The sequence below is a fragment of the Kogia breviceps genome, chromosome 1 (assembly GCF_026419965.1).
Source record: "Kogia breviceps isolate mKogBre1 chromosome 1, mKogBre1 haplotype 1, whole genome shotgun sequence".
Lineage (NCBI taxonomy): Eukaryota > Metazoa > Chordata > Mammalia > Artiodactyla > Physeteridae > Kogia > Kogia breviceps.
In genome coordinates this window covers 49,050,614-49,074,747 of record NC_081310.1, presented here as the reverse complement: position 1 = coordinate 49,074,747, position 24,134 = coordinate 49,050,614, and the positions used below count along the sequence as shown (strand labels likewise).

Genomic DNA, 24,134 nt, shown 5'->3' with positions numbered 1-24,134 from the left:
ATCTATGAAGGAAATTTTAAACCAATGATTTAAGAACCTTCCCACAAAAAAAACCCACCAGTCCCAGAAGGTGAATTCTATCGAACATTTAAGAAAGAAATAATACTAATCCTATACCAAATCTTTCAGGAAAAAGTGGTGGAGGTTGCCAAACAAGGTCAAAATCACCCTGATGTCAAAACCACAGACACTAAAATAAAACTACAGATCAATATCTCATGAATTTAGATGAGAAAGTCCTTAATACAATATTAGTAAATTGATTCCAACAAAATATAAAAAGAGGAATACACTGTAACTAAATGGAGTTTATACTTCATTAAAATTAATTGAGTCAGTATTTTATAGTCACACTTAATTTCTCATTCAAAGTAACTCCTTCACACAACTTCTTTAACAGATTTGACTCTTAACTTCATTCCACTATTTTTAAATATCAAATCCACTCTCCAGAAAATAAAGATTTGCCATCATTTAGGATTTCCAAAATAATTTGCCAAAGTCATTGGACCCCAGATTAAGAAATCCCTGCAGTTCTAACTCTGCCTCCAAAGTCAACTGATATATTGAAATCCCAGTGAGGAAAACTTACACTTGATCATGGACTAGAATGGTTCTGTGTAGATGCAAAGAAAGTTACCATTTAGGGCTGAAAACTTGTGATTCATTTAAGTTATTTTTGAACTTAAATCTATATTTAATTTCCTTCTATTTTATTAGGCTTAACTTAATTCATACAGTGTTACGCTTGCTCATAAACGTAAATTTAAATTTTTTCTTTCAACTCAACATCACTGAATTCACCATTCATTTCTGTTACAACTCTAGAATACTTTCCTTATTTATTCTTATTGTTTTCAGCTTTATTCATTCTTCAGATTGTATCTACATTTATCTGAAGAAACTAAAAGTAAGCATATTACCATAATAGTGTGGGACTTAAAATTAGATCTCCTGCAAACTCTTTAAAAAGTGGGTATTTTAAAGCATTATTTTCTTAACCTGGTTGTTTGGTTCAAGGATAGACTTCAGTGCTAGATTTGCCCTAATGGTAGATCATTAACATCTTTTTCTTGTTGATGGAAAAAAGAGAAGTGACGTTTTAACCAGACTTTGTTCATCAAAAATATTATTTTTACTCTTTGCTCTTAGTGCCAAAAAACATTTTCTCACACAGATGTTTGTGTCTTCTTGCCATCTAAGATTTCCAGTAAGTGACTTGTTAATATCATTGCAGTTTATTCATAAACTTTAAATTTGGTGTTCCTTCATATTTATTTATTTGTTTTATAATCACTAAATTGGGGGAAAAATTTATACTCTGCCAAGATCCTAAAAGAATGTTAATGCACTTCACAAAGATATACAATACCACTTGTCTTAAGTAAAGAAATCAGAGTAAAAAGAAAATAAGAGGAAAGAAAGATACAACTATGGCTAAAATTTTGTATGCCGTGAAGGCCAACATACTTCATTTGGAGCTAGGCCCCAAATCTGGCTCTTGACTTTATAGCCCCCAACATAAGGCTGCCAGATAAAATACAGGATGGCCAGTTGAATTTGTTTCAGATGAAGAACAAATAGTTTTTAGTATAAATATGCCCTGTACTCTTATTTGCTAAATCCAACAACCCTGCCACAGAGAGTACAATGCAGGCATTCTAACTAAGTGACCTGGCTAAGCAACCTCACCTAAAATTTAAAGGTTTCCTATTTCCTTCCTGAACCCCAGAAGGTCTCTCACTCAGATGATATGAAGACTTGTGCCATAAAACTCAAAGTGCTCATTAGTGTTTTCTACTATAAGTACAGATGACTTTATGGCCCTTAACTTTTATTTTGAGATTTGCATTTTTTCTAATGTACTTGGGGGAAAATTCTTAATCAGATATTCAAATTGTTATGGCTTATCTCGTTTCCTGCTAAATATTGACTTTTTGACGAGCATGAAAATAACCCGGTCCCGAGAGAATACATCATCTGCATCAGAGGTTGCATGGGGAATTTGAGCTCTTAAACCATATCCTTCCTACACTAACAGACATTACATGTAGCACACTCTTCTGAAGGGGAGAACAAACCACATGGAGTGTAGCAGTGACCATTTCCCTTCTCTGCATTGCACCTTGTCCCTTTTACTCTACATACCGATGACAAGCTTTACAAGATTTTGGGATTTGTGGCTGGACTGCACAGCAATGTTGCCATTTCATCTGCATTCTGACAATGCCCTAAAGCCTTGGGTATAGATAAATAATTGGTGTGTTTGTAGTTTCATATATATATATGAGAATATGAACATATCAGAGTGGTTTGGTCCTCAGAGGGGTTTTCCTGGGTCTAATGCTTTCATCATTATGTTCATTCTTGCTTGTAGAAATGCTGACGTGCTCATTCTTTTTTCAAACTGGCCCCTTGGTGTTTCTGCCCTACACATTGCCCTTTCAGCAACTAACCTTCCTCTGAAAGTTTTTCCTGATTTTTTTATATGCCTCTTATATTTCTGGGAGTTCTAATTTGGTATAGTTAGTTTAGTTTATTTTGAATATAAATCTTTATCTTCATACTTCATTTTGGAAAAAAAGTATCATTTTTCTTAAATTGCTTAAATCACAAATTATTATTTTTCCTAAGTTTTAATTGTGCCCTCTGTATTCTCCTATGTTCCCTTTTTAAAAATTAATAAACTTTATTTTTTTAGAGCAGTTTTAGTTTCCCAGCAAAATTGAGCAGAAAGTACAGTTCCCATGTACCCTGTTTCTACACACACATAACCTCTCCCAGTATCAACATCTTGCACCAGAGAAGTACATTTGTTACAACTAATGAACCTACCTTGACATGTTATTATCACCCAAAGTGCTTAATTTACATTAGGGTTCACTCTTGGTGTTGTACATTCTATGAGTTTTGACGCATGTATAATGATATGTATCCACCATTGTAGTATCATACAGGATAGTTTCATTGTCCTAAAAATCCTCTGTGCTCCACCTATCTCTGTTTTCTTTTTAAACTTTTCTTGTTCTCTGGTACTATTTTGAACTTCAGCTCCATTGTGGAATAGTTTTGCCCTACAACCCTGAAGAAAAATATTAAAACAATCAAATCTGATCACAGAGTTCTTTTTTGTTTTCTCACCGAACTTCAAACAGGTGATGGAAAGTGAAGAGTTCATGTTGCTTCCAGCCAATCAACTCATTGATATAATATCTAGTGATGAACTAAATGTTCGCAGTGAAGAACAGGTGTTCAATGCAGTGATGGCCTGGGTTAAATACAGTATTCAAGAAAGACGTCCTCAGTTACCCCAGGTATGATGGAAATGCTTCTTTAAGTAACTGTTTTATACTGGATGAAATAATATATATTTGACTTGCAAAAAAGAAACAATCTTCACTAGCCTTCATATTAGCCTGTAAAAAAGACCATCTCTTTCCAAATAATCAAGGAGATAAGTGTTAAGAAGCATTTTAAGCATTTATCATTATGAACTTTTTGCTCCTTTGCTTCTTCTGTTTTGCATCAACTCTAGGTTTGGGCCATAGCACAAATCAGAACTTAAATGATACAAAATGAACAAAAGAAAGCAAGGATAGCAATTATCATGCTTCCCTTCCCTATGGCTTGGAAATCCCACCACAGTTTGAAGAGTAAAGAATTATATGGGTCATAAGTGGTCACTAAATGAAATATTTAATGTTCTTGTTATTATGATGATAGTCCTTAGCAATTTAATAGGATATTCTTTGAGATTGTTAATTAGAGTACAGCCATGTGAGCTAATGAGAGAAGAGCTTGTAACAACATACTGCTGAAAGCATAAAGTAGCATTCTAAAGTGATATTAGTGTGCTTTCAATTTTCTGATTATTCTAATTACTGAGTTGGTGGTTAGAATAAGTTTAGTATTTATGCCTTCCCTCCATTTTCATTGTTTATTAGTTAGATCAATTAATTAATCCAATTAGATCTCAAAATAGTTGGAAACACAGTAGGGAGCATGGGTTATGTATTCTCTTAAATATCTTGCAGATGGGAGTTTGTGCCTTTAATAGTGTTTATTATCTCATAGGTGCTGCAGCATGTTCGTTTGCCTTTGCTTAGTCCCAAGTTTCTGGTGGGTACTGTAGGCTCTGATCCCCTCATCAAAAGTGATGAAGAATGCAGGTATGACTGACCCTGGATGGGAAAAATCAACAACCAAACATTCCTGTCCTCTCCTAATTTCCTTATTTGTATTGCTTCCTAAATATTGTGGTTTTTAGTGCTGAAATCAAGGCAGTATTTAACTAACTGGTTTTTCTTCTGGGCTAGGGTCAAAAGGAGATGGAAAAAGAGATGACTGAACTTACAGTATTCCATTTCATTAGTTTTTTTATGTGTGGTATTTACTGGTGTAGAAGTGGCAATAAAGAGGTAGATTTCTAAGATTAAATGCAAGCCTGAGTTTGAAGAGGCAATTCTCTGCTAATACATATTTTCTTGAGATAAATAATGCTCTTGACTCCATCAAAAAAGTGTATGAGGAGCACTTTTTCATTCCATCACATATGCCTAGTTAGGGAATAGGATCAGCCTTGCTTTCTGAGATTGTGAACAGAGTTAAAGGTCTACTACACCCCTAAAGTAGCTATGGGAAGATTTCCACTAGAGCTTGATGAAGCAGTTTCATAATGTTTTTTTGACTGAAAGAAACTCTAAATGCTTTTACATGACAAACAAACAGAACACCTACTTTATTGGGCTATCTCTGTACTATATACAAAATTTAATAAACTACTTTTCCACTTGACAGATTTTAAGGTTCAGTTTCAAATCTTTAAATCTTACGGTGTTTTTAACTATTGTTTCCCAGCATGTTCCATATATAAAAATGAAAGAGTGAGTCAGAACTCTTTTTAAACTATACCAACCTTTGGATCTCCCTTCGTGACTAAAGAAACTTGTTCTAGAATCAGGAATCTCTAGAACAGAGATAGGACATACAGATTCATTTGCATTTCTTCTATAATCTGAAGTGTGTTCCTTTAACAGGAGATGTTAGAGGGGGTTTTAGGTGTTTACCTTTTAAACTTAAAGACAAGTGGCAATTAATTCCCCCAAAATATTTATTATAACAGCAGAAGGAAAACCACATGAACTATGGATGCTGAAATCTGAAGAAACAATACAAAGGTGCTCCTCTCCCATAAAATATAAATTGGATTATACTGATTCCAATGCAGAAATTCAAGATACTTATAAAGTCACTTTTAAAAGAAGTCTGTTCCTGATATCCTAACATTATTTACTAGCTGTGTGACCTTATTCAAGTTACTTAAACCTCTTTCTGGTACAGTTCCTTTATCTATAAAATAGGGATAATAACAGTACCTATTCCACAGGGCTGTGGTGGAGATTAAATGAGTTACTATGTATTAAGCCCTTATTATTGTTGTTACTATTAATTTTGTGTTGGCCGCTAAGTATTAGCTCTATAGTACTCTTTCTAGGAACCCTTGAGCAACTTAATTAAAAACCAGTAATTAGGAGATCACAGTCTGTTTTTAGCTGAGGAAGCTAGAAAAAGTTCTTGGCCATCAGCTTGGGATTTCGGGGAGTTTTTGTTTTTGTTTTTAGCATAAATAAACTCAGATGAGGCCTTAGCAAAGCCATATACTGGAAGTACATTTCTGGGTCATGCCTGGACTGGTCCAGCAGGAATAAATTACTCGATGTAATATAAAGTAAATAGAGAAATGAAAATATAGTGTAGTTTAGGAAACACTTTCAGAGTTGAGAAAGAACAGAGTAACAGATTGAATTTGCACTAGTCACACATTGAATCACTCAAAGGACTCAAGTGAAATAAGTACATAAATAGTTTGAGTTAGGATATTTTATTTAACAAGTGTAATTACTAGGTTCTCATAAAGTACTTTAATAGAAAAAAAAAAAACTGTGTTCATCCTCGGTAGACTTGTTGAGAATAAACTATTCATACAGTACCAGATAGAAAATTAATATTAAATGACAATAGAGTGTTTCCTTTTAGCAATCCAGTTTTTGACCTAGTTTTATTACTTTAATCTAGCAAATATCTAGTGTCATGGCTGATGTGCTACTTTGCCAGTATCCTGCAAAATCTAGTAAAATTCATTAGAAAGCAGTAACTATGCAGGCTGATAATTAAGTTGTAATTTTTAGTTTCCCATAAGTTATTGTTAGGCTCAAGCATGTTCAGTTTTAGGCTAAATATGCGGTAAGATATGAAGTCATAATGGAAATACCAATCAATTCACAGCTCACAGTGTGACTGGCATCATTGCTCTCATGTTTGTTACCTTTTTAATGTTGGCTGGCATTCATGATTTGGTTTGATTTATGCTTGCTCCCCTTTGCCATCTTACATATTCCTTAACCATATTGGGATTTGACTACCAATATTATTTAGACATTTGGAATAACGGCAGAATTTTTCCACAGAGATTTGGTAGATGAGGCTAAAAACTATCTTCTGTTGCCTCAAGAACGACCACTAATGCAAGGACCAAGGACAAGACCACGGAAACCTATTCGATGTGGAGAAGTACTCTTTGCAGGTTTGGATCTTAATATACTGTGACTAAACTGAATATTTTCCCACTTGAGAGACTGTCATTTGAGTAGTCCTTTGGTCAGTTGTGATATCTGTAAGAAATGCATAATTTATGATGTGGACTTCCCTGGCAGTCCAGTGGTCAAGACTCCGTGCTTCCACTGCCTGGGGCACAGGTTCAGTCCCTGGTGGGGGAATTAAGAACCAGCATGCTGTGCAGCACATGGCCAAAAAAATAAAATATTTTTTTAATTGTAAAAAAAAAAATGTTCACACCTTTTAAAAACAAACAAACAAAGAATAACTTATAATGTATCTTGACTCTTAACTCATGATCCAACACTGGTGCTCTCCAAGAGTGCTGCATTTTTATATAAATCTAAAAATGTCATGCAGTGGATGTTTTGTTATAATAAATCATATGCATGAATTTATATTCCAATGTGCCAGTCACCTCATAATTACATGGAACTGTCAAGAAACATTATCTTACATTAAACAGTTATACTCTTTCCTAACTCTCCTGAGCTAGATTGAGCCCAAGACATCCTGCTGTATCATTCTGCTCCCACTCTCTGCCCCTAAATATCTGAGAACTTTCAATCTTAGATATTTCACTTCTGTGCACATAAATTCAGCTCTCTTAGTCACTTGAATAACAACTTTCTCACTGTTTGGTAAAACTTCTCACTAGTTCTGTCTTAGTCCATTCAGACTGCTATAACAGAAAACCATATACTGGGTGGCTTATAAACAGAAATTTATTTCTTATAGTTCTGGAGGCTGGCAAGTACAAGATCAAGGTGCTGGCAGATTTTGGTGTCTGGTGAGGGCCCACTTTGTCCTTCTTCATAGACTCCATCTTTTCATCTTTTGCTATGTCCTCATGTGGAGGAAGGGGCATGGGATCTCTCTGAAGTCTCTTTTATAAGAGTACTAATTGCATTCATGAGGACAGAGCACCTCCCTAAGGCCTTACCTCCTGATACCATCACATTGAGGAATAGATTTTGATATATGAATTTCAGAGGGACACATTCAGTCTATAGCAAGTTGTTTCTCTTCAAAATTTTTTTCAAATCCTGATTCATGGAACTAGCTGGAACCTATTGTATTCTTTGTATTTATACTCCCACGTTTCAGTAATTCCATGGCTATTAAATGTAGGCTTCCTCGGATTCTGTTTGATATGTTAAGTGTTCTATTCCTTTTCTTCAGGGAATTCTATGTAATCACTGGGGCATAGTATCCTTTCCCTTCAGTCTAACCACTTGCCTATCTTTTTCCCTTCAATTTTATTTTCTCTTGGCATGTGGGAATGTATTTTCCCTTACATTTTTAGAAGAAAAATTTGATAATTTATGTTTGAGATCCCCTTTTTAAATTTTTTCATCTAAATTTCTTCACATAGAGGACTGTAGCATTTCTTCAAGAAGAAAATTGATGCCACATTTTCTTTTTCTGTCTAATCCTCATCGGGCTTTTTCCTTCTCTTTTGAAAGCATTCCTTCATTCCTGTTTTAGATTTCAAAACTTGATTATTAATTCATCATGTACTGAATTCTCCCACACTCCCAGTATCCTATGTCTCTGTTTATTGTTATTAATAGATTTATTTCTATTATCATTCTTGTTTATTCCTATGACTTTCATTCCTATATATGCATGCACAGGTACATATTCACATACTCAATGTGGGTTTACTTGCTTGCATGCTCACACCTATGTACATCTGCCTCTCACTCCCACATACCATCTATAGTTGCCATAAATCGGTGAATAAATTCATTGCCAGATCTGGTTAAGTTCCCAGGGAGGTCTTTATAACATTTGTTTAGCTTTGTTTGTTAAACTAGATAAATTATATTGTTAAAGGTCTTTTATTTATAAAAGTAGTTTATGTGCCAGCTCCCTATACATACAAGAATGCTATAAATTACATCAGAGTTTCTGTTTCCCCAATTATGAAAGTCAGTTATCAATTTTTTTTTATTAGAAGGATGCAAGATCTAATTATTTGGTACTTAAGGTTTATTTTCATGATGTCATGTTGGTTTCAGGAATTCTAGTACTAGTAGGGCCATCTTTGTGGGGGTATATCCATTGTTATCAAGATCTATTAACTATTTTATTTGGCTGTTATGGTACATGGAGAAGGGATGACAGTATACTACTGTTTCATCAGCCTCGGAACATTCTGGCAGTGAATTAAGAACTAGATTAAGGAAGAGGGGAGGATAATGGGAACTCAGGAGAAAATGGAACAGAAGAGAACCTTCCTATGATCAAAAGCTAGAAACTAAGCCAAATAGGTTTATAGAAAGTATAATACATTTTCAGGTCCAGGGTTCTTTATGGATTCAGTGGGGGTTACCAATCCAGTGGAACTAGACAAGGTACACCTTTGGGGATGCTGAGAGACAATAATGTAGCTCCATTAAATAGAAATTTAAACTTGACTTGAATTACTCAACAGCTGCCATCTTTATCCTGCTGATTCCCACCATATTCTTCCAATATAACATGATTATAAATTGTCAGGTACCATGTTTTCAATGTGTAACCATCTTCACTACAATCTCATTTGCCTCTGTTGATTAAATCATTGTATTAATGAAATCACACTTTGCCTTCTTTAGAAGCCAGTTAAATTGGATCAATTTCATGATCTCAAACTCTTGCTAGTAATCTCATAATTTCATATTGCTGATTGGGTATCTGATCACTCTACTATATTTTTAACTACTTCAGAGCAAGGACCATTTCTGATTTATTTTTGTAGTTTCCAGATTGTATAGCAATCTTGTCGCAGCAGGCATCAATAAAGATTAATTGCATGCTGTTGATCCTGAGGAACACTAGTGAGAAAGTAGCATTGACCCATCATGATTAATTGAAAAGGAAAATTGGAAAACAATAATGGATTGCTAATGTCACTTAGTGCATGAAAGATAACCTATTTTTATTATTTTTTTAATATTTATTTTAAAAATTTATTTATTATTTTTGGCTGCATCGGGTCTTAGTTGCATGTAGGACCTTCATTGCGGTATATGGCATCTTTCATTGCGGCATGGGCTCTTTGTTGCAGCACACAGCCTTCTCTCTAGTTGTGGGGTCGGGTTTTCTCTCTAGTTGTGGCGTGGGCTCCAGAGCACGTGGGCTCTGTAGTTGTGGTGCACAGGCTCCAGAGCATATAGGCTCTGTAGTTTGCAGCACACGGGCTCTCTGGTTGAGGCACACGGGCTCTGTAGTTGTGGAACGGGCTTAGCTGCCCTGCAGCATGTGGGATCTTAGTTCCCCGACAAGGGATTGAACCCGTGTCCCCTGCACTGGAAGGTGGATTCTTTACCACTGGACCACCAGGGAAGTCCCACGATAACCTATTTGTAAATAACACTTTTTAAAAGTTTTTCTGATTATAGAAGTGAATACACATGAAATATAGAACTATTTGTTAACACAGAAAAACATGAAAAAGAAAAGTTAAATCATCTGTCACCTCTTTTACACTATTAAAGTTTCCTTTTTCATTTGTAGAGAAAAACCATTAGGTCCTTTTCCTTACAACTGTATTGGTTTTCCCTGCTTTCTCCGTCTTTTTATGCTATCCAGATCTGACCTCTATTCTTGAGTGATACTGTTCCACTGACATTATTTTAGATCTTGACCCACCTGTCTCTACTTAAAACTTAATCCTTAATTTGCTTTGGTTTTTATTGCAATTTTTTCGTTATCTTTGGAATGCCAAATTACCAGTTCTCAATTAACTTTGGAAAATTGAGTCTTCATTTCTTCATCCTGGAAGCCTAAGATCAAATCTATAATCTCAGTAGTTTTATTACTCAGCATTTTACTCCTACTGATGTCTTCTGGCTTGTCCTCTTGTTTTCCATTAGGTTTCTTGATGCTTCTCAATTCTGTGCTTCTGTTTTGTTGGGGATTTTTTTTTTTTTTTTTTTTTTTTTTTTTTTTTTTTTTTTTTAGTATTCAGTTCAGTGATCCTCATTCCAGACACTTTGTGAAAGTTGCCTACATTAAGGTAACACTTTTTGATCAAATCTGTCTGTGAAGTAATTCTTTTCACAGTCAACATCTCATGCATATAAAACTATATGTCACCTTTTCAGCTATATTTTGTCTTAAGTACATCACTTAACACAAATTGAGAGTTCTCACAGCAGAAACTATGCATACACTTTATCTTGCTAAGTACAGTGTACTGGCTTGTAATAATAACTTAGCTAGTTCTGTCCCAGTATGCCATCACCTGCTGCCTTGGAAATCATAATGCACATAAAATTGCCATGAGGCAGTGGAATTGAACAACTTTTTCCTTTTCTTGTTTCCCCAGGTCACAGGAAAGGTTTAAGTTTGATTTCCTAATGGCCTATTTTTTTTTCTTTAGTATCAAAGAACACAGATTATGAAGTGATATTAACTTGATTTGGAGCCATGTAATCCAATAAAAAGCTGGTTTTAATAGCTTTCATTATAAATTGTGCCTGAGGTTTAATAATTAGGCTGTTTGATTTGTCTCAAGTGCTTATAACCCTCACATTTGCAGTCAAATTTTATGTTGGAAGTTAAGATATTTTCTCTGATATTGAAACTCCAGGCATATATCCCAGAACAGAATTCAAATTTAAGCAAATTAATATATACAAAACTTACTGTGATTTAGTATTAGTTGAATACCCTAATTTAAATGAAATCATAATAAAATAAAATATATACAGCATATTGAGATTTGAAATAAGGAATGAGTTTTCAAATCCACCAGAAGAAGGTTAGAAACATTACCATTTTATTCTGGCTCAGGAAGTTATTGAGACCTCCAAGAAACCATTAGTTTTCAAATGTTTTGAAGTTAAGTTATCCTTAGACTTTACTTTTTAAGCTCCAGAATCTAGCTCTTATTTTAGATTGAAATAGAGATGATTTTAAAGAATAACAAATTTATCTGCTATAATTATACTGTTTTTCAGGGAACACTCAGAGAAGCTTTATTGAACTCAGTTTGAACCTGTTATTCTGAGTATTACTTACTTATGAAAAATGTAATTTCTTCAAAATGTTTTCAGATCCTGAATGTCATGTTGGATATTGTAGAATTCAGTACTGACTGCAGATTAAACAGAAGGCAAAACATTTTATAAGTCATAAGAATTTTTGTACTATTTTTAGTCACAAGATGAGGTCATGAGTAGATGAGCCGAAATCCCTCTCCCCTAATAGAATAAAAGAATATTTTTTTGAAACAGGCTTCTGAGGTATGGTTCTTCTTTTGGTTTTTGATAATACATTACATTTATGTAGAGGCAACAGTCAAGCCCTAGTTTCTAACTAAATTCAATGTTCTGGCCATTAAATGCCACATTACTTCCCAATATAATTTGAATTGGTGTCCTTGCCTTTCTCTGTAAAATGGACCTAATACTAACTTATTTAGAAAATTTTAAAGATTATAGCAATCCCAGTGGAATAAGTAAAAATCATAACTTACGTTTTAACCTGCTTCTTGAGGTGTTTGGTAAGTCCAAGCATTAGGACTTAACCAAATGAAAGTTAGCAGTGAGTGATACATTCTATGCTTTAGGACAGGTATTCTCCTGACCATCTCTGTTACTTCCCCAGTTGGTGGTTGGTGCAGTGGAGATGCCATTTCCAGTGTTGAACGATATGATCCACAGACCAATGAATGGCGAATGGTAGCTTCAATGAGCAAAAGGCGATGTGGAGTTGGGGTCAGTGTTCTTGATGACCTGTTATATGCAGTAGGAGGCCATGATGGGTCCTCTTATCTCAATAGTGTTGAAAGGTAAGTAGGGTCAATTTGAAATTTTTTTATCTCCTATTCATATAGATTTGTTTCAGATGTTAATTAGAAACAGATGTAACATGTTGCTTTAGTTTTGTGTCTGTGGCACTAGCTGGCAGCCTAGACCACTTACTGTGACATACAAGTCCTTTATGATCTGACCTCCACCTGTTTTTCCAGTATGTCCCCCTGGCACACCACTAGTCCCTAAACACACTAGTGCAGACCCACCAAATTGTGTGCAGTTCCTTAGACATGCTGTCCTCTTTCGTGCCTCTTTGCCTACTTATATGCATGCTATTCATTCTTCCCTGGAATATCTTTTCAAGATTCAAATGCTACTTCTTATATAAAGCCTTCTCTGGCACCATACAGACAAGTTAGTTACTCAGTCCTCTGATCTTTCACAAGTATTTTGAACATACTTATACATATCACATTGGCTGTAATTGTTTATTGAAATGTCTTTTCCCACATCTGTGACAATGCCTGGCACACTGGAAACCTACAATAATTTATTTTTTAATAACTTCTAGCTTCTTGTTCTCATCCAACCCTTTTTCATTCAGCTGTGTTCTTGATACTTACCAAACATATCTATGAAACCCTGCAGCATATCAAGATCTAGAGATACAGATTGTATAGTTGAAAAGAAAAAACAACAGAGATATCAGCTCCATAGAAGTTTAAAAAAAAAAGCACACTTCAAAACAAATTGAGTTAACTAAATAAGGGTGGAAATGATTACATGTTTACAACTTAATAACAGTGAAGCCCATAAATATCAAAATGTGTGGTCTGCAACTAAAGTAATATTCAGAGGCAAATTTATATACATTATAACTTATGTGCATTTGTTTTTAAATAAGAAAGATGGGAAATTAATCATGCTTTTAAATCAAAAAGTTATAAAAAGAGCAACAAAACCCAAGAAAATAGAAGAAATTAACTGGAAAGAAAAATTAATGAAATTAAAAACAAATGTATAGCTACAAAAAGAGAAATTTGATAGATTTTTTTTTTTTGCGGTACACGGGCCTCTCACTGTTGTGGCCTCTCCCGTTCCGGAGCACAGGCTCCGGACGTGCAGGCTCAGTGGCCATGGCTCACGGGCCTAGACGCTCGGCAGCATGTGGGATCTTCCCGGACCGGGGCACGAACCCGTATCCCCTGCATCAGCAGGCGGACTCTCAACCACTGCGCCACCAGGGAAGCCCTGATAGTATTTTTTTTAATTAAAAATGAAGAGGGGGACCTTCAAGATGGTGGAGGGGTAAGACGTAGAGATCACCTCGCTCCCCACAAATACATCAAAGATATATCTAGAAGTGGAACAACTCCTACAGAACATCTACTGAATGCTGGCAGAAGACCTCAGACTTCCCAAAAGGGAAGGAAATCCCCATGTACCTGGGTAGGGCAAAAGAAAAGAAAAAACACAGACAAAAGAATAGGGATGGGACCCGCACCTCTGGGAGGGAGCTGTGAAGGAGGAAAAGTTTCCATACACTAGGAAGCCCCTTCACTGGTGGAGACGGGGGGTTGGGGGAGAAGCTTCGGAGCCACGGAGGAGAGCACAACAACAGGGGTGCAGAGGGCAAAGCGGAGAGATTCGCACACAGAGGATTGGTGCCGACCAGCACTCACCAGCCTGAGAGGCTTATCTGCTCACCCGCCGGGACGGGCGGGAGCTGGGAGCTAAGGCTCTGGCTTCGGTCTGATCACAGGGAGAGGACTAGCAGCGTGAACACAGCCTGAAGGGGTTAGTGCACCACGGATGGCCGGGGGGGAGTCTGGGAAAAAGTCTGGACCTGCCAAAGAGGCAAGAGACCATTGTTTTGGGTGCACAAAGAAAGGTGATTCCTTACCTCTGTGCCCACAGAAGGCAGAGCACTGCCTAAGCGAGCTCCAGAGATGGGCGCAAGCTGTGGCTATCAGCTTGGACCCCAGAGATGGGCGTGAAATGCTAAGGCTGCCACCGCTGTCCACTAACAATCCTGTGTGCAAGCACAGGACACTATCCAACCCCCCCCCATGGGAACCTGTGCAGCCTGCCACTGCTAGGGTCCCGTGATCCAAGGACAACTTCCCCAGGAGAACGCATGGCATGACTCAGGCTGTTGCAACGTCACATTGGCCTCGGCTGCCGCAGGCTCGCCACACATTCCAATTATGACTACCATACCCCTTCCTCCATCCAGCCTGAGTGAGCCAGAGCCCCCTAATCAGGAGCTGCTTTAACCCCCTCCTGTCTGGGTGGGTAAAAGGTGCCTGAAGTCTTGGCGGGGAAAAGATGCCTGAAGGCAACCTACACAGAGGTGGGACCAAAACCAAAGCTGAACCCCAGGAGTTGTGCGAACAAAGAAGAGAAAGGGAAATTTCTCCATGCAGCCTCAGGAGCAGTGGATTAAATCCCGACAGTCAACTTGATGTACCCTGCATCTGTGGAATACCTGAATAGACAACAAATTGTCCCAAAATTGAGGTGGTGGACTTTAGGAGCAACTGTAGACTTAGGGTTTGCTGTCTGCAGCTGATTTGTTTTTGATATTTATGTTTATCTTAGTTTAGTTTTTAACACTTGTTATCATTGGTGGATTTGTTTATTGGTTTGGTTGCTCTCATTTTAAAAAAAATATTCTTTTTTATGTTAATAATTTTTTATGTACTTTATTTTATTTTATTTTATTTTTTTCTTTCTTTTCTCCTCCCTTTTCTTCTGAGCCGTGTGGCTGACAGGGTCTTGGTGCTCCGGCCTGGTGTCAGGCCTGAGCCTCTGAGGTTGGAGACCCAAGTTCAAGACACTGAACCACCAGAGACCTCCCAGCCCCATGTAATATCACTCAACGCTAAGACCCAGCTCCACTAAAGTTAAACAAAATGAGAAGACAGAGAACTATGCAGCTGATGAAGCAGCAAGGTAAAAACCCACCAGACCAAACAAATGAGGAGGAAATAGGAAGTCTACCTGAAAAAGAATTCAGAGTAATGATAGTAAAGATGATCCAAAATCTCAGAAATGGAATGGAGAAAATACAAGAAACGTTTAACAAGGACATAGTAGAACTAAAGTGCAAACAAACACAGATGAACACCACAATAAATGAAATTTATTCTCTAGAAGGAAACAAGAGTAGAATAACTGAGGCAGAAAAACGGATAAGTGACCTGGAAGACAAAATACTAGAAATAACTACTGCAGAGCAGAATAAAGAAAAAAGAATGAAAAGAATTGAGGACAGTCTGAGACCTCTGGGACAACATTAAACTCACCAACATTCAAATTATAGGGGTCCCAGAAAAAAGAGAGAAAAAGAAAAGGTCTGAGAAAATATTTGAAGAGATTATAGTTGAAAAATTTCCTAACACAGGAAAGGAAAGTCAATCAAGTCCAGGAAGCACCGCGAGTCCCATACAGGATAAATTCAAGGAGAAACACGCCAAGACACATACTAATCAAACTATCGAAAATTAAATACAAAGAAAAAATATTAAAAGCAGCAAGGGAAAAGTAACAAATAACATCAATGAAATCCCCATAAGGTTAACAACTGATCTTTCAGCAGAAATTCTGAAAGCCAGAAGGGAGTGGCAGGACATATTTAAAGTGATGAAAGGGAAAAACCTACAACCAAGATTACTCTACCTAGCAAGGATCTCTTTCAAATTCAAGAGAGAAATTAAAACCTTTACAGACAAGCAAAAACTGAGAATTCAGCACCACCAAACCAGCTTTACAACAAATGCTAAAGGAACTTCTCTAGGCAGGAAACACAAAAGAAGGAATAGACCTACAAAAACAAACCCAAAACAATTAAGAAAATAGTAAGAGGAACATACATATCGAAAATTACCTTCAACGTGAATGGATTAAATGCTCCAACCAAAAGACACAGACTGGCTGAATGGATAAAAAGACAAGACCCATATATATGCTGTCTACAAGAGACCCACTTCAGACCTAGGGACACGTACAGACTGAAAGTGAGTGGATGGAAAAACTACTACATGAAAATGGAAATCGAAAGAAAGCTGGAGTAGCAATTCACATATCAGAAAAAATAGACTAACATAAAGACTATTACAAGAGACAAAGAAGGACACTACCATAATGCTCAAGGGATCAATCTAAGAAGATATGACAATTGTAAATATGTATGCAACCAACACAGGAAAATCTCAATACATAAGGCAAATGCTAACAGCAATAAAAGGGGAAATCAACAGTAAAACAATAATAGTAGGGGACTTTAATCCCACTTTCACCAATGGACACATCATCCAAAATGAAAATAAATAATGAAACACAAGCTTTAAATGACACACTAGACAAGATGGACATAATTTTTATTTATATGACATTCCATCCCAAAACAACAGAATACACTTTCTTCTCATGTGCTCATGGAACATTCTCTAGGATAGATCATATCTTGGGGCACAAATCAAGCCTTGGTAAATTTAAGAAAATTGAAATCATATCAACTGTCTTTTCCAACCACAATGCTTTGAGACTAGATATGAATTACAGGGAAAAACCTGTAAAAAGTCCAAACACATGGAGGCTAAACAGTATGCTACTAAATAACCAAGAGATCACTGAAGAAATCAAAGAGGTAATCAAAAAATACCTAGAAACAAATGACAATAAAAACATGATGACCCAAAACCTATGGGATGCAGCAAAAGCAGTTCTAAGAGAGAAGTCTATAGCAATACAATCCCACCTCAAGAAACAAGAAAAATCTCAAATAACCTAACCTTACACCTAAAGCATTTAGGGAAAGAAGAACAAAAACACCCCAATGTTAGCAGAAGGAAAGAAATCATAAAGATCAGATCAGAAATAAAACAAAATTGATAAACCATTAGCTAAACTCATCAAGAAAAAAAGGGAGAAGACTCAAATCAACAGAATTAGAAATGAAAAAGGAGAAGTAACAACTGCCACTGCAGAAATACAAAGGATCATGAGAGATTACTACAAGCAACTATATGCCAATAAATTGGACAACCTGAAAGAAATAGACAAATTCTTAGAAAAGCACAACCTTCTGAGACTGAACCAGGAAGAAATAGAAAATATAAACAGACCAATCACAAGCACTGAAATTGAAACTGTGATTAAAAAGCTTCCAACAAACAAAAGCCCAGGACCAGATGGCTTCACAGGCGAATTCTATCAAACATTTAGAAAAGAGCTAACACCTATCCTTCTCAAACTCTTCCAAAATATAGCAGAGGGAGAAACACTCCCAAACTCATTCTACGAAGCCACCATCATCCTGATGCCAAAACCAGACAAATATGTCACAAAAAAAAGAAAACTACAGGCCAATATCACTAATGAACATAGATGCAAAAATCCTCAACAAAAAAAAATACCAGGAAACACAATCCAACAGCACCTTAAAAGGATCATACACCATGATCAAGTGGGGTTTATCCCAGGGATGCAAGGATTCTTCAATATATGCAAATCAATCAATGTGATACACCATATTAACAAACTGAAGGATAAAAACCATATGATCATATCTATAGATGCAGAAAAAGCTTTTGACAAAATTCAACACCCATTTATGATAAAAACTCTCCAGAAAGTAGGCATAGAGGGAACCTATCTCAACATAATAAAGGCCATATACGACAAACCCACAGCCAACATAGTTCTCAGTGGTGAAAAACTGAAACCATTTCCTCTAAGATCAGTAACAAGACAAGGCTACCCACTCTCACCACTATTATTCAACATAGTTTGGAAGTTTGAGCCACAGCAATCAGAGAAGAAAAAGAAATAAAAGGAATCCAAATCGGAAAAGAAGAAGTAAAACTGTCACTGTTTGCAGATGACACAGAGAATCCTAAAGATGCTTCCAGAAAACTACTAGAGCTAATCAATGAATTTGGTAAAGTAGCAGGATATAAAATTAATGCACAGAAATCTCTTGCATTTCTATATACTAATGATGAAAAATCTGAAAGACAAATAACAGAAACACTTCACATTTACCACTGCAACAAAAAGAATAAAATATGGCTTCCCTGGTGGCACAGTGGTTGAGAATCCGCCTGCCAATGCAGGGAACACGGGTTCATGCCCCAGTCCGGGAAGATCCCACATGCCGCGGAGCGGCTGGGCCCGTGAGCCATGGCCGCTGAGCCTGCGCGTCCGGAGCCTGTGCTCCGCAACGGGAGAGGCCACAACAGTGAGAGGCCCGCGTACCACAAAAAAAAAAAAAAAAAAAAAAAAAAAGAATAAAATACCTAGGAATACACTTATCTAAGGAGACAAAAGACCTGTACCTGTATGCAGAAAACTATAAGACACTGATGAAAGAAATGAAAGATGATACAAAGAGATGGAGAGATGTACCATGTTCTTGGATTGGAAGAATCAACATTGTGAAAATGACTGTATTACCCAAAGCATTATACAGATTCAGTGCAATCCCTATCATACTACCAATGGCATTTTTCACAGAACTAGAATTAAAAATTTCACAATTTCTATTGAAACACAAAAGACCTGAATAGCCAAAGCAATCTTGAGAAAGAAAAATGGAGCTGGAAGTATCAGACTCCCTGACTTCAGACTATACTCCAAAGCTACAGTAATCAAGACAGTATGGTACTGGCACAAAAACAAATATTATCCATGGAACTGGATAGAAAGCCCAGAGATAAACCCATGCACATATGGTCACCTTATCTTTGATAAAGGAGGCAGGAATATACAGTGGAGAAAAGACACCTCTTCAATAAGTGGTGCTGGGAAAACTGGACAGCTACATGTAAAAGAATGAAATAGACCTCTCCCTTACACCATACACAAAAGTAAACTCAAAATGGATTAAATACCTAAATGTAAGGCCAGACACTATCAAACTCTTAGAGGAAAACATAGGCAGAACACTCTATGACATAAATCTCATCAAGATCCTTTTTGACCCACCTCCTAGAGAAATGGAAAACAAAAATAAACAAATGGGACCTAAGGAAACCTAAAAGCTTTTGCACAGCAAAGGAAATTATAAGCAAGACGAAAAGACAACCCTCACAATGGGAGAAAATATTTGCAAACGAGGCAACTGACAGAGGATTAATCTCCAAAATTTACAAGCAGCTCATGCAGCTCAATATCAAAAAAACAAACAACCCAACCCAAAAATGGGCAGAAGACCTAAATAGACTTTTCTCCAAAGAAGATATACAGATTGCCAACAAACACATGAAAGGATGCTCAACATCGCTGATCATTAGAAAAATACAAGTCAAAACTACAATGAGGTATCACCTCACACTGGTCAGAATGGCCATCATCAAAAAATCTACAAGTAATAAATGCTGGAGAGGGTGTGGAGAAAAGGGAACCTTCTTGCACTATTGGTGGGGATGTAAATTGATACAGTCAGTATGGAGAACAGTGGAGGTTCCTTAAAAAATTAAAAATAGAACTACCATACGACCCAGCAATCCCACTACTGGGCATATACCCTGAGAAAACCAGAATTCAGAAAGAGTCATGGACCACAATGTTCGTTGCAGCTCTATTTACAGTAGGACATGGAACCTACCTAAGTGTCCATCGACAGATGACTGAATAAAGATGTGGCACATATATACAATGGATTATTATTCAGCCATAAAAAGAAACAAAATTGAGTTATTTGTAGTGAAGTGGATGGACCTAGAGTCTGTCATACAGAGTGAAGTAAGTCAGAAAGAGAAAAACAAATACTGTATGCTAACACATATATATGGAATCTAAAAAAAAAAAAGGTTATGAACCTAGGGGCAGGACAGGAATAAAGACACAGACATAGAGAATGGACTTGAGGACACGGGGAGGGGGAAGGGTAAGCTGGGACAAAGTGAGAGAGTGGCATGGACATATATACATTACCAAATGTAAAACAGATAGCTAGTGGGAAGCAGCTGCATTGCACAGGGAGATCAGCTCTATGCTTTGTGACCACCTAGAGGGATTAGATAGGGAGGGTGTAAGGGAGATGCCAGAGGGAGGGGATATGGGGATATATGTTTATGTATAGCTGATGCACTTCCTTATACCGCAGAAACTAACCCAACATTGTAAAGCAACTATACTCCAATAAAGATGTTAAAAAAAAAAAATGAATATACTCTATGCTCCATGATTCTGCTTCTCATCATCCATTGCACAAGGAGAAATATACAAGGGTGATCACTGTTTTTAATAACAAAATGTCACAGACAATGTAAGGATACATCAGTAGAAATATGATTTAAATAATATATGGCACACACAATATAATGAAATAGTTCCAAAGAGAAATCTAGAGCTGTATCTATTATGAATAGATCTCAGAAATATAGTGAAAAAGCAATGTGTAATGTGGCATTACTTATGTACAGAAAACATGCTTGCATATAAAGAAATATATATATATGTGGATAGATATATACATATTTAAAAGAATTTTACCAAAAAATCTTAAAGGATGTACACCAAATAAAAATGGGAAAAGAACAGAAATTGGGTGGAACTCAAAAAGAACTTTAGCTTTATCTATAACATTCTGAAAAAACTTTTTTAAGAAAATATATTTATATGTAACTTTTTAAGTAAAACTGAATTTCAAAAACTATATATAAATTAGCCTATCATATTTAGTTATTTATCAGCCCATATTTGGGGAAAGAATATATATATATCATATTATATGTCATTGCATATATAAACATAGCCCTCTTTGTGTAATACAAACTGTGTTCTTGACGTGTTCTCTGCAGGTATGACCCCAAAACAAACCAATGGAGCAGTGATGTTGCTCCTACAAGCACCTGCAGGACAAGTGTTGGTGTGGCTGTGCTTGGAGGCTTTCTCTATGCTGTAGGTGGCCAGGATGGAGTGTCTTGCCTCAACATCGTTGAGAGGTGATTTTTTTAAAGTCATTTTTAGTTTTTTAAAAGAAACAACTTAGGACACTAGGGATTCAGTAGATTTCCCATGGGCTTTAAGGAAAAAGTTTTCAGTTAACTTTAAAGTCTAGGAAGATGAAAGATATAACCCAATTTTTTTTAAAACATCTTTACTGGGGTATAATTGCTTTACAATGGTGTGCTAGTTTCTGCTTTACAACAAAGTGCATCAGTTATACATATACATGTTCCCATATGTCTTCCCTTTTGTATCTCCCTCCCTCCCACCCTCCCTATCCCACCCCTCTAGGTGGTCACAAACCACCTAGCTGATCTCCCTGTGCCATGCGGCTGCTTCCCACTAGCTATCCACCCTACGTTTGGTAGTGTATATATGTCCATGCCACTCTCTCACTTCGTCACAGCTTACCTTTTCCCCTCCCTATATCCTTAAGTCCATGCTCTAGTAGGTCTGTGTTTTATTCCCGTCCTACTCCTAGTCTCTTCACGACATTTTTTTCTTAGATTCATTACATATGTGTTAGCATACGGTATTTGTTTTTCTCCTTCTTACTTACTTCACTCTGTATGACAGACTCCAAGTCCATCCACCTCACTACAAATAACTCAGTTTCATTTCTTTTTACGGCTGAGTAATATTCCATTGTATATATGTACCACATCTGCTTTATCCATTCATCTATTGTTGGACATTTAGGTTGTTTCCATGTCCTGGCTATTGTAAATAGTGCTGCAATGAACATTGGGGTGCATGTACCATTTTGAATTATGGTTTTCTCCAGATATATGCCCAGGACTGGGATTGCTGGATCATATGGTAGGTTTATTTTCAGTTTTTTAAGGAACCTCTATACTTTCTCCATAGTGGATGTACCAGTTTACATTCCCACCAACAGTACAAGAGGGTTCCCTTTTCTCCACACCCTCTCCAGCATTTATTGTTGTAGATTTTTTGATGATGGCTATTCTGATGGTGTGAGGTGCTACCTTATTGTAGTTTTGATTTGCATTTCTCTAATAATTAGTGATGTTGAGCATCTTTTCATGTGCCTCTTGACCATCTATATGTCTTCTTTGAAGAAATGTCTTTTTAGATCTTTCGCCCATTTTTTTGTTTGGTGGTTGTTTATTTGGTATTGAGCTGCATGAGCTGTTTGTGTATTTTGGATATTTTCTCCCATTCTGAGGGCTGTCTTTTCGTTCTGTTTATAGTTTCCTGTGCAAAAGCCTTTACGTTTAATTAGGTCCCATTTGTTTATTTTTGTTTTTATTTTCATTACTCTAGGAGGTGGATTGAAAAAGATCTTGCTGCAATTTATGTCAGAGGGTGTTCTGCCTAGGTTTTCCTCTAAGAGTTTTATAGTATCTGGCCTTACATTTAGGTCTTTAATCCATTTTGAGTTTATTTTTGTGTATGGTGTTAGGGTGTGTTCTAATTTCATTCTTTTACATGTAGCTGTCCAGTTTTCCCAGCACCACTTATTGAAGGGGCTGTCTTTTCTCCATTGTATATTCTTGCTTCCTTTGTCATAGACTAGCTGACCACAGATGCATGGGTTTATCTCTGGACTTTCTATCCTGAACCATCGATCTATATTTCTGTTATTGTGCCAGTAACATACTATTTTGATTACTGTAGCTTTGTAGTATAGTTTGAAGTCAGGGAGTCTGATTCCTCCAGCTCCGTTTTTCTTTCTCAAGATTGCTTTGGCTATTTGTGGTCTTTTGTGTTTCCACACAAATTGTAAAATTTTTTGTTCTATTTCTGTGAAAAATGCCATTGGTGATTTGATAGGGATTGCATTAAATCTGTGGATCGTAAAGCTTAATTCCTGATTGGATTGAGGTGTTCAACATTTCACTGTGTCTGCCTAATATAAAAAAGAGTGAATCCATTGTTTGGGGCATAGGTGTTGTCAAGGGGGTGTATAATATCAATTTCAGTTTCTAGGATTCCATTATTTTATGATAATGCCCAGCATACAATAAAAAAAGAGACATATAAAGAAACAGAAAAATGTGGCCAATAATTGAGAGAAAAAGTAGACAACAGAAGCCGACTTATAAATAATCCATATTTGGAGTTGACAGAAAAAGACTTTAAAATAAGTATAATAAATACATTGAATAAAATAGAGGAAAAGATCAATGGGTAAAATGTTGGAGAATTTTAATATAGGATTGGAATCTAAAAATAAGATGTACATTTCTACAATTGGAAAATATAGTATCTAAAATGAAGAACTCATTGAATGAGATTAAGTAGACAGAGTAGAAGTAGACTGGACACACAGCAGAAGACAGAGATAGTAAACTCAAAGCCAGATTAATAGAAAATATCCAAACAGAATGTAAAGAACAGATCATAAGCAACTCAGGGAACACAAATAGACTAACACATATGTAATTGGAGTTCCAGAAGGAAAATAGCAATAATAGCAGAAGCAATATTTGAAGACAGAATATTTGGCTGAGAATTTTCTAAAAGTGATGAAAAATAAACTTTATTCAAAGTGCATGAACCTCAGGATACCTTTACTGACTAACCATAACCTTTCTCCAGGGCCTCCATTCTGCAGCACTTACATCTCTGCTTCTTTCATCTCTGTGAGTTACTTACTACATTCTCAGAGTTTGTTTGGAGGTTTTTCCTGAAGAATGTGCTCTGTCTCCCCAGCTTGCTTCTTAAGAACAAGGGCTATTTTTAATATTATTTATTTTATATCCTGTAATATTGATATAGTTTGCTATACAATACTTAATATACTAACAGAGTTTTTCACCTATGTAATAAAATGCCCAGCACAAT

The 24,134-nt window shown here is 36.5% G+C and overlaps 1 protein-coding gene across 3 annotated transcripts in view; it reads left to right on the top strand.

Annotated features, from left to right (window-relative positions):
* The window catches only part of KLHL20 (kelch like family member 20), a 69,648-nt gene that overhangs the window by 38,130 nt on the left and 7,384 nt on the right, over window positions 1-24,134 (top strand). For 2 of the 3 annotated variants that reach the window (XM_059040784.2, XM_067031420.1), the window contains 5 exons: window positions 3,156-3,314; window positions 4,075-4,169; window positions 6,468-6,583; window positions 12,217-12,400; window positions 21,176-21,319. In XM_059040784.2, the coding sequence (XP_058896767.1) occupies window positions 3,156-3,314; window positions 4,075-4,169; window positions 6,468-6,583; window positions 12,217-12,400; window positions 21,176-21,319 (698 nt within the window). The remainder of the gene's footprint in view (window positions 1-3,155; window positions 3,315-4,074; window positions 4,170-6,467; window positions 6,584-12,216; window positions 12,401-21,175; window positions 21,320-24,134) is intronic. The other variant, XM_059040794.2, reaches the window with a different exon arrangement.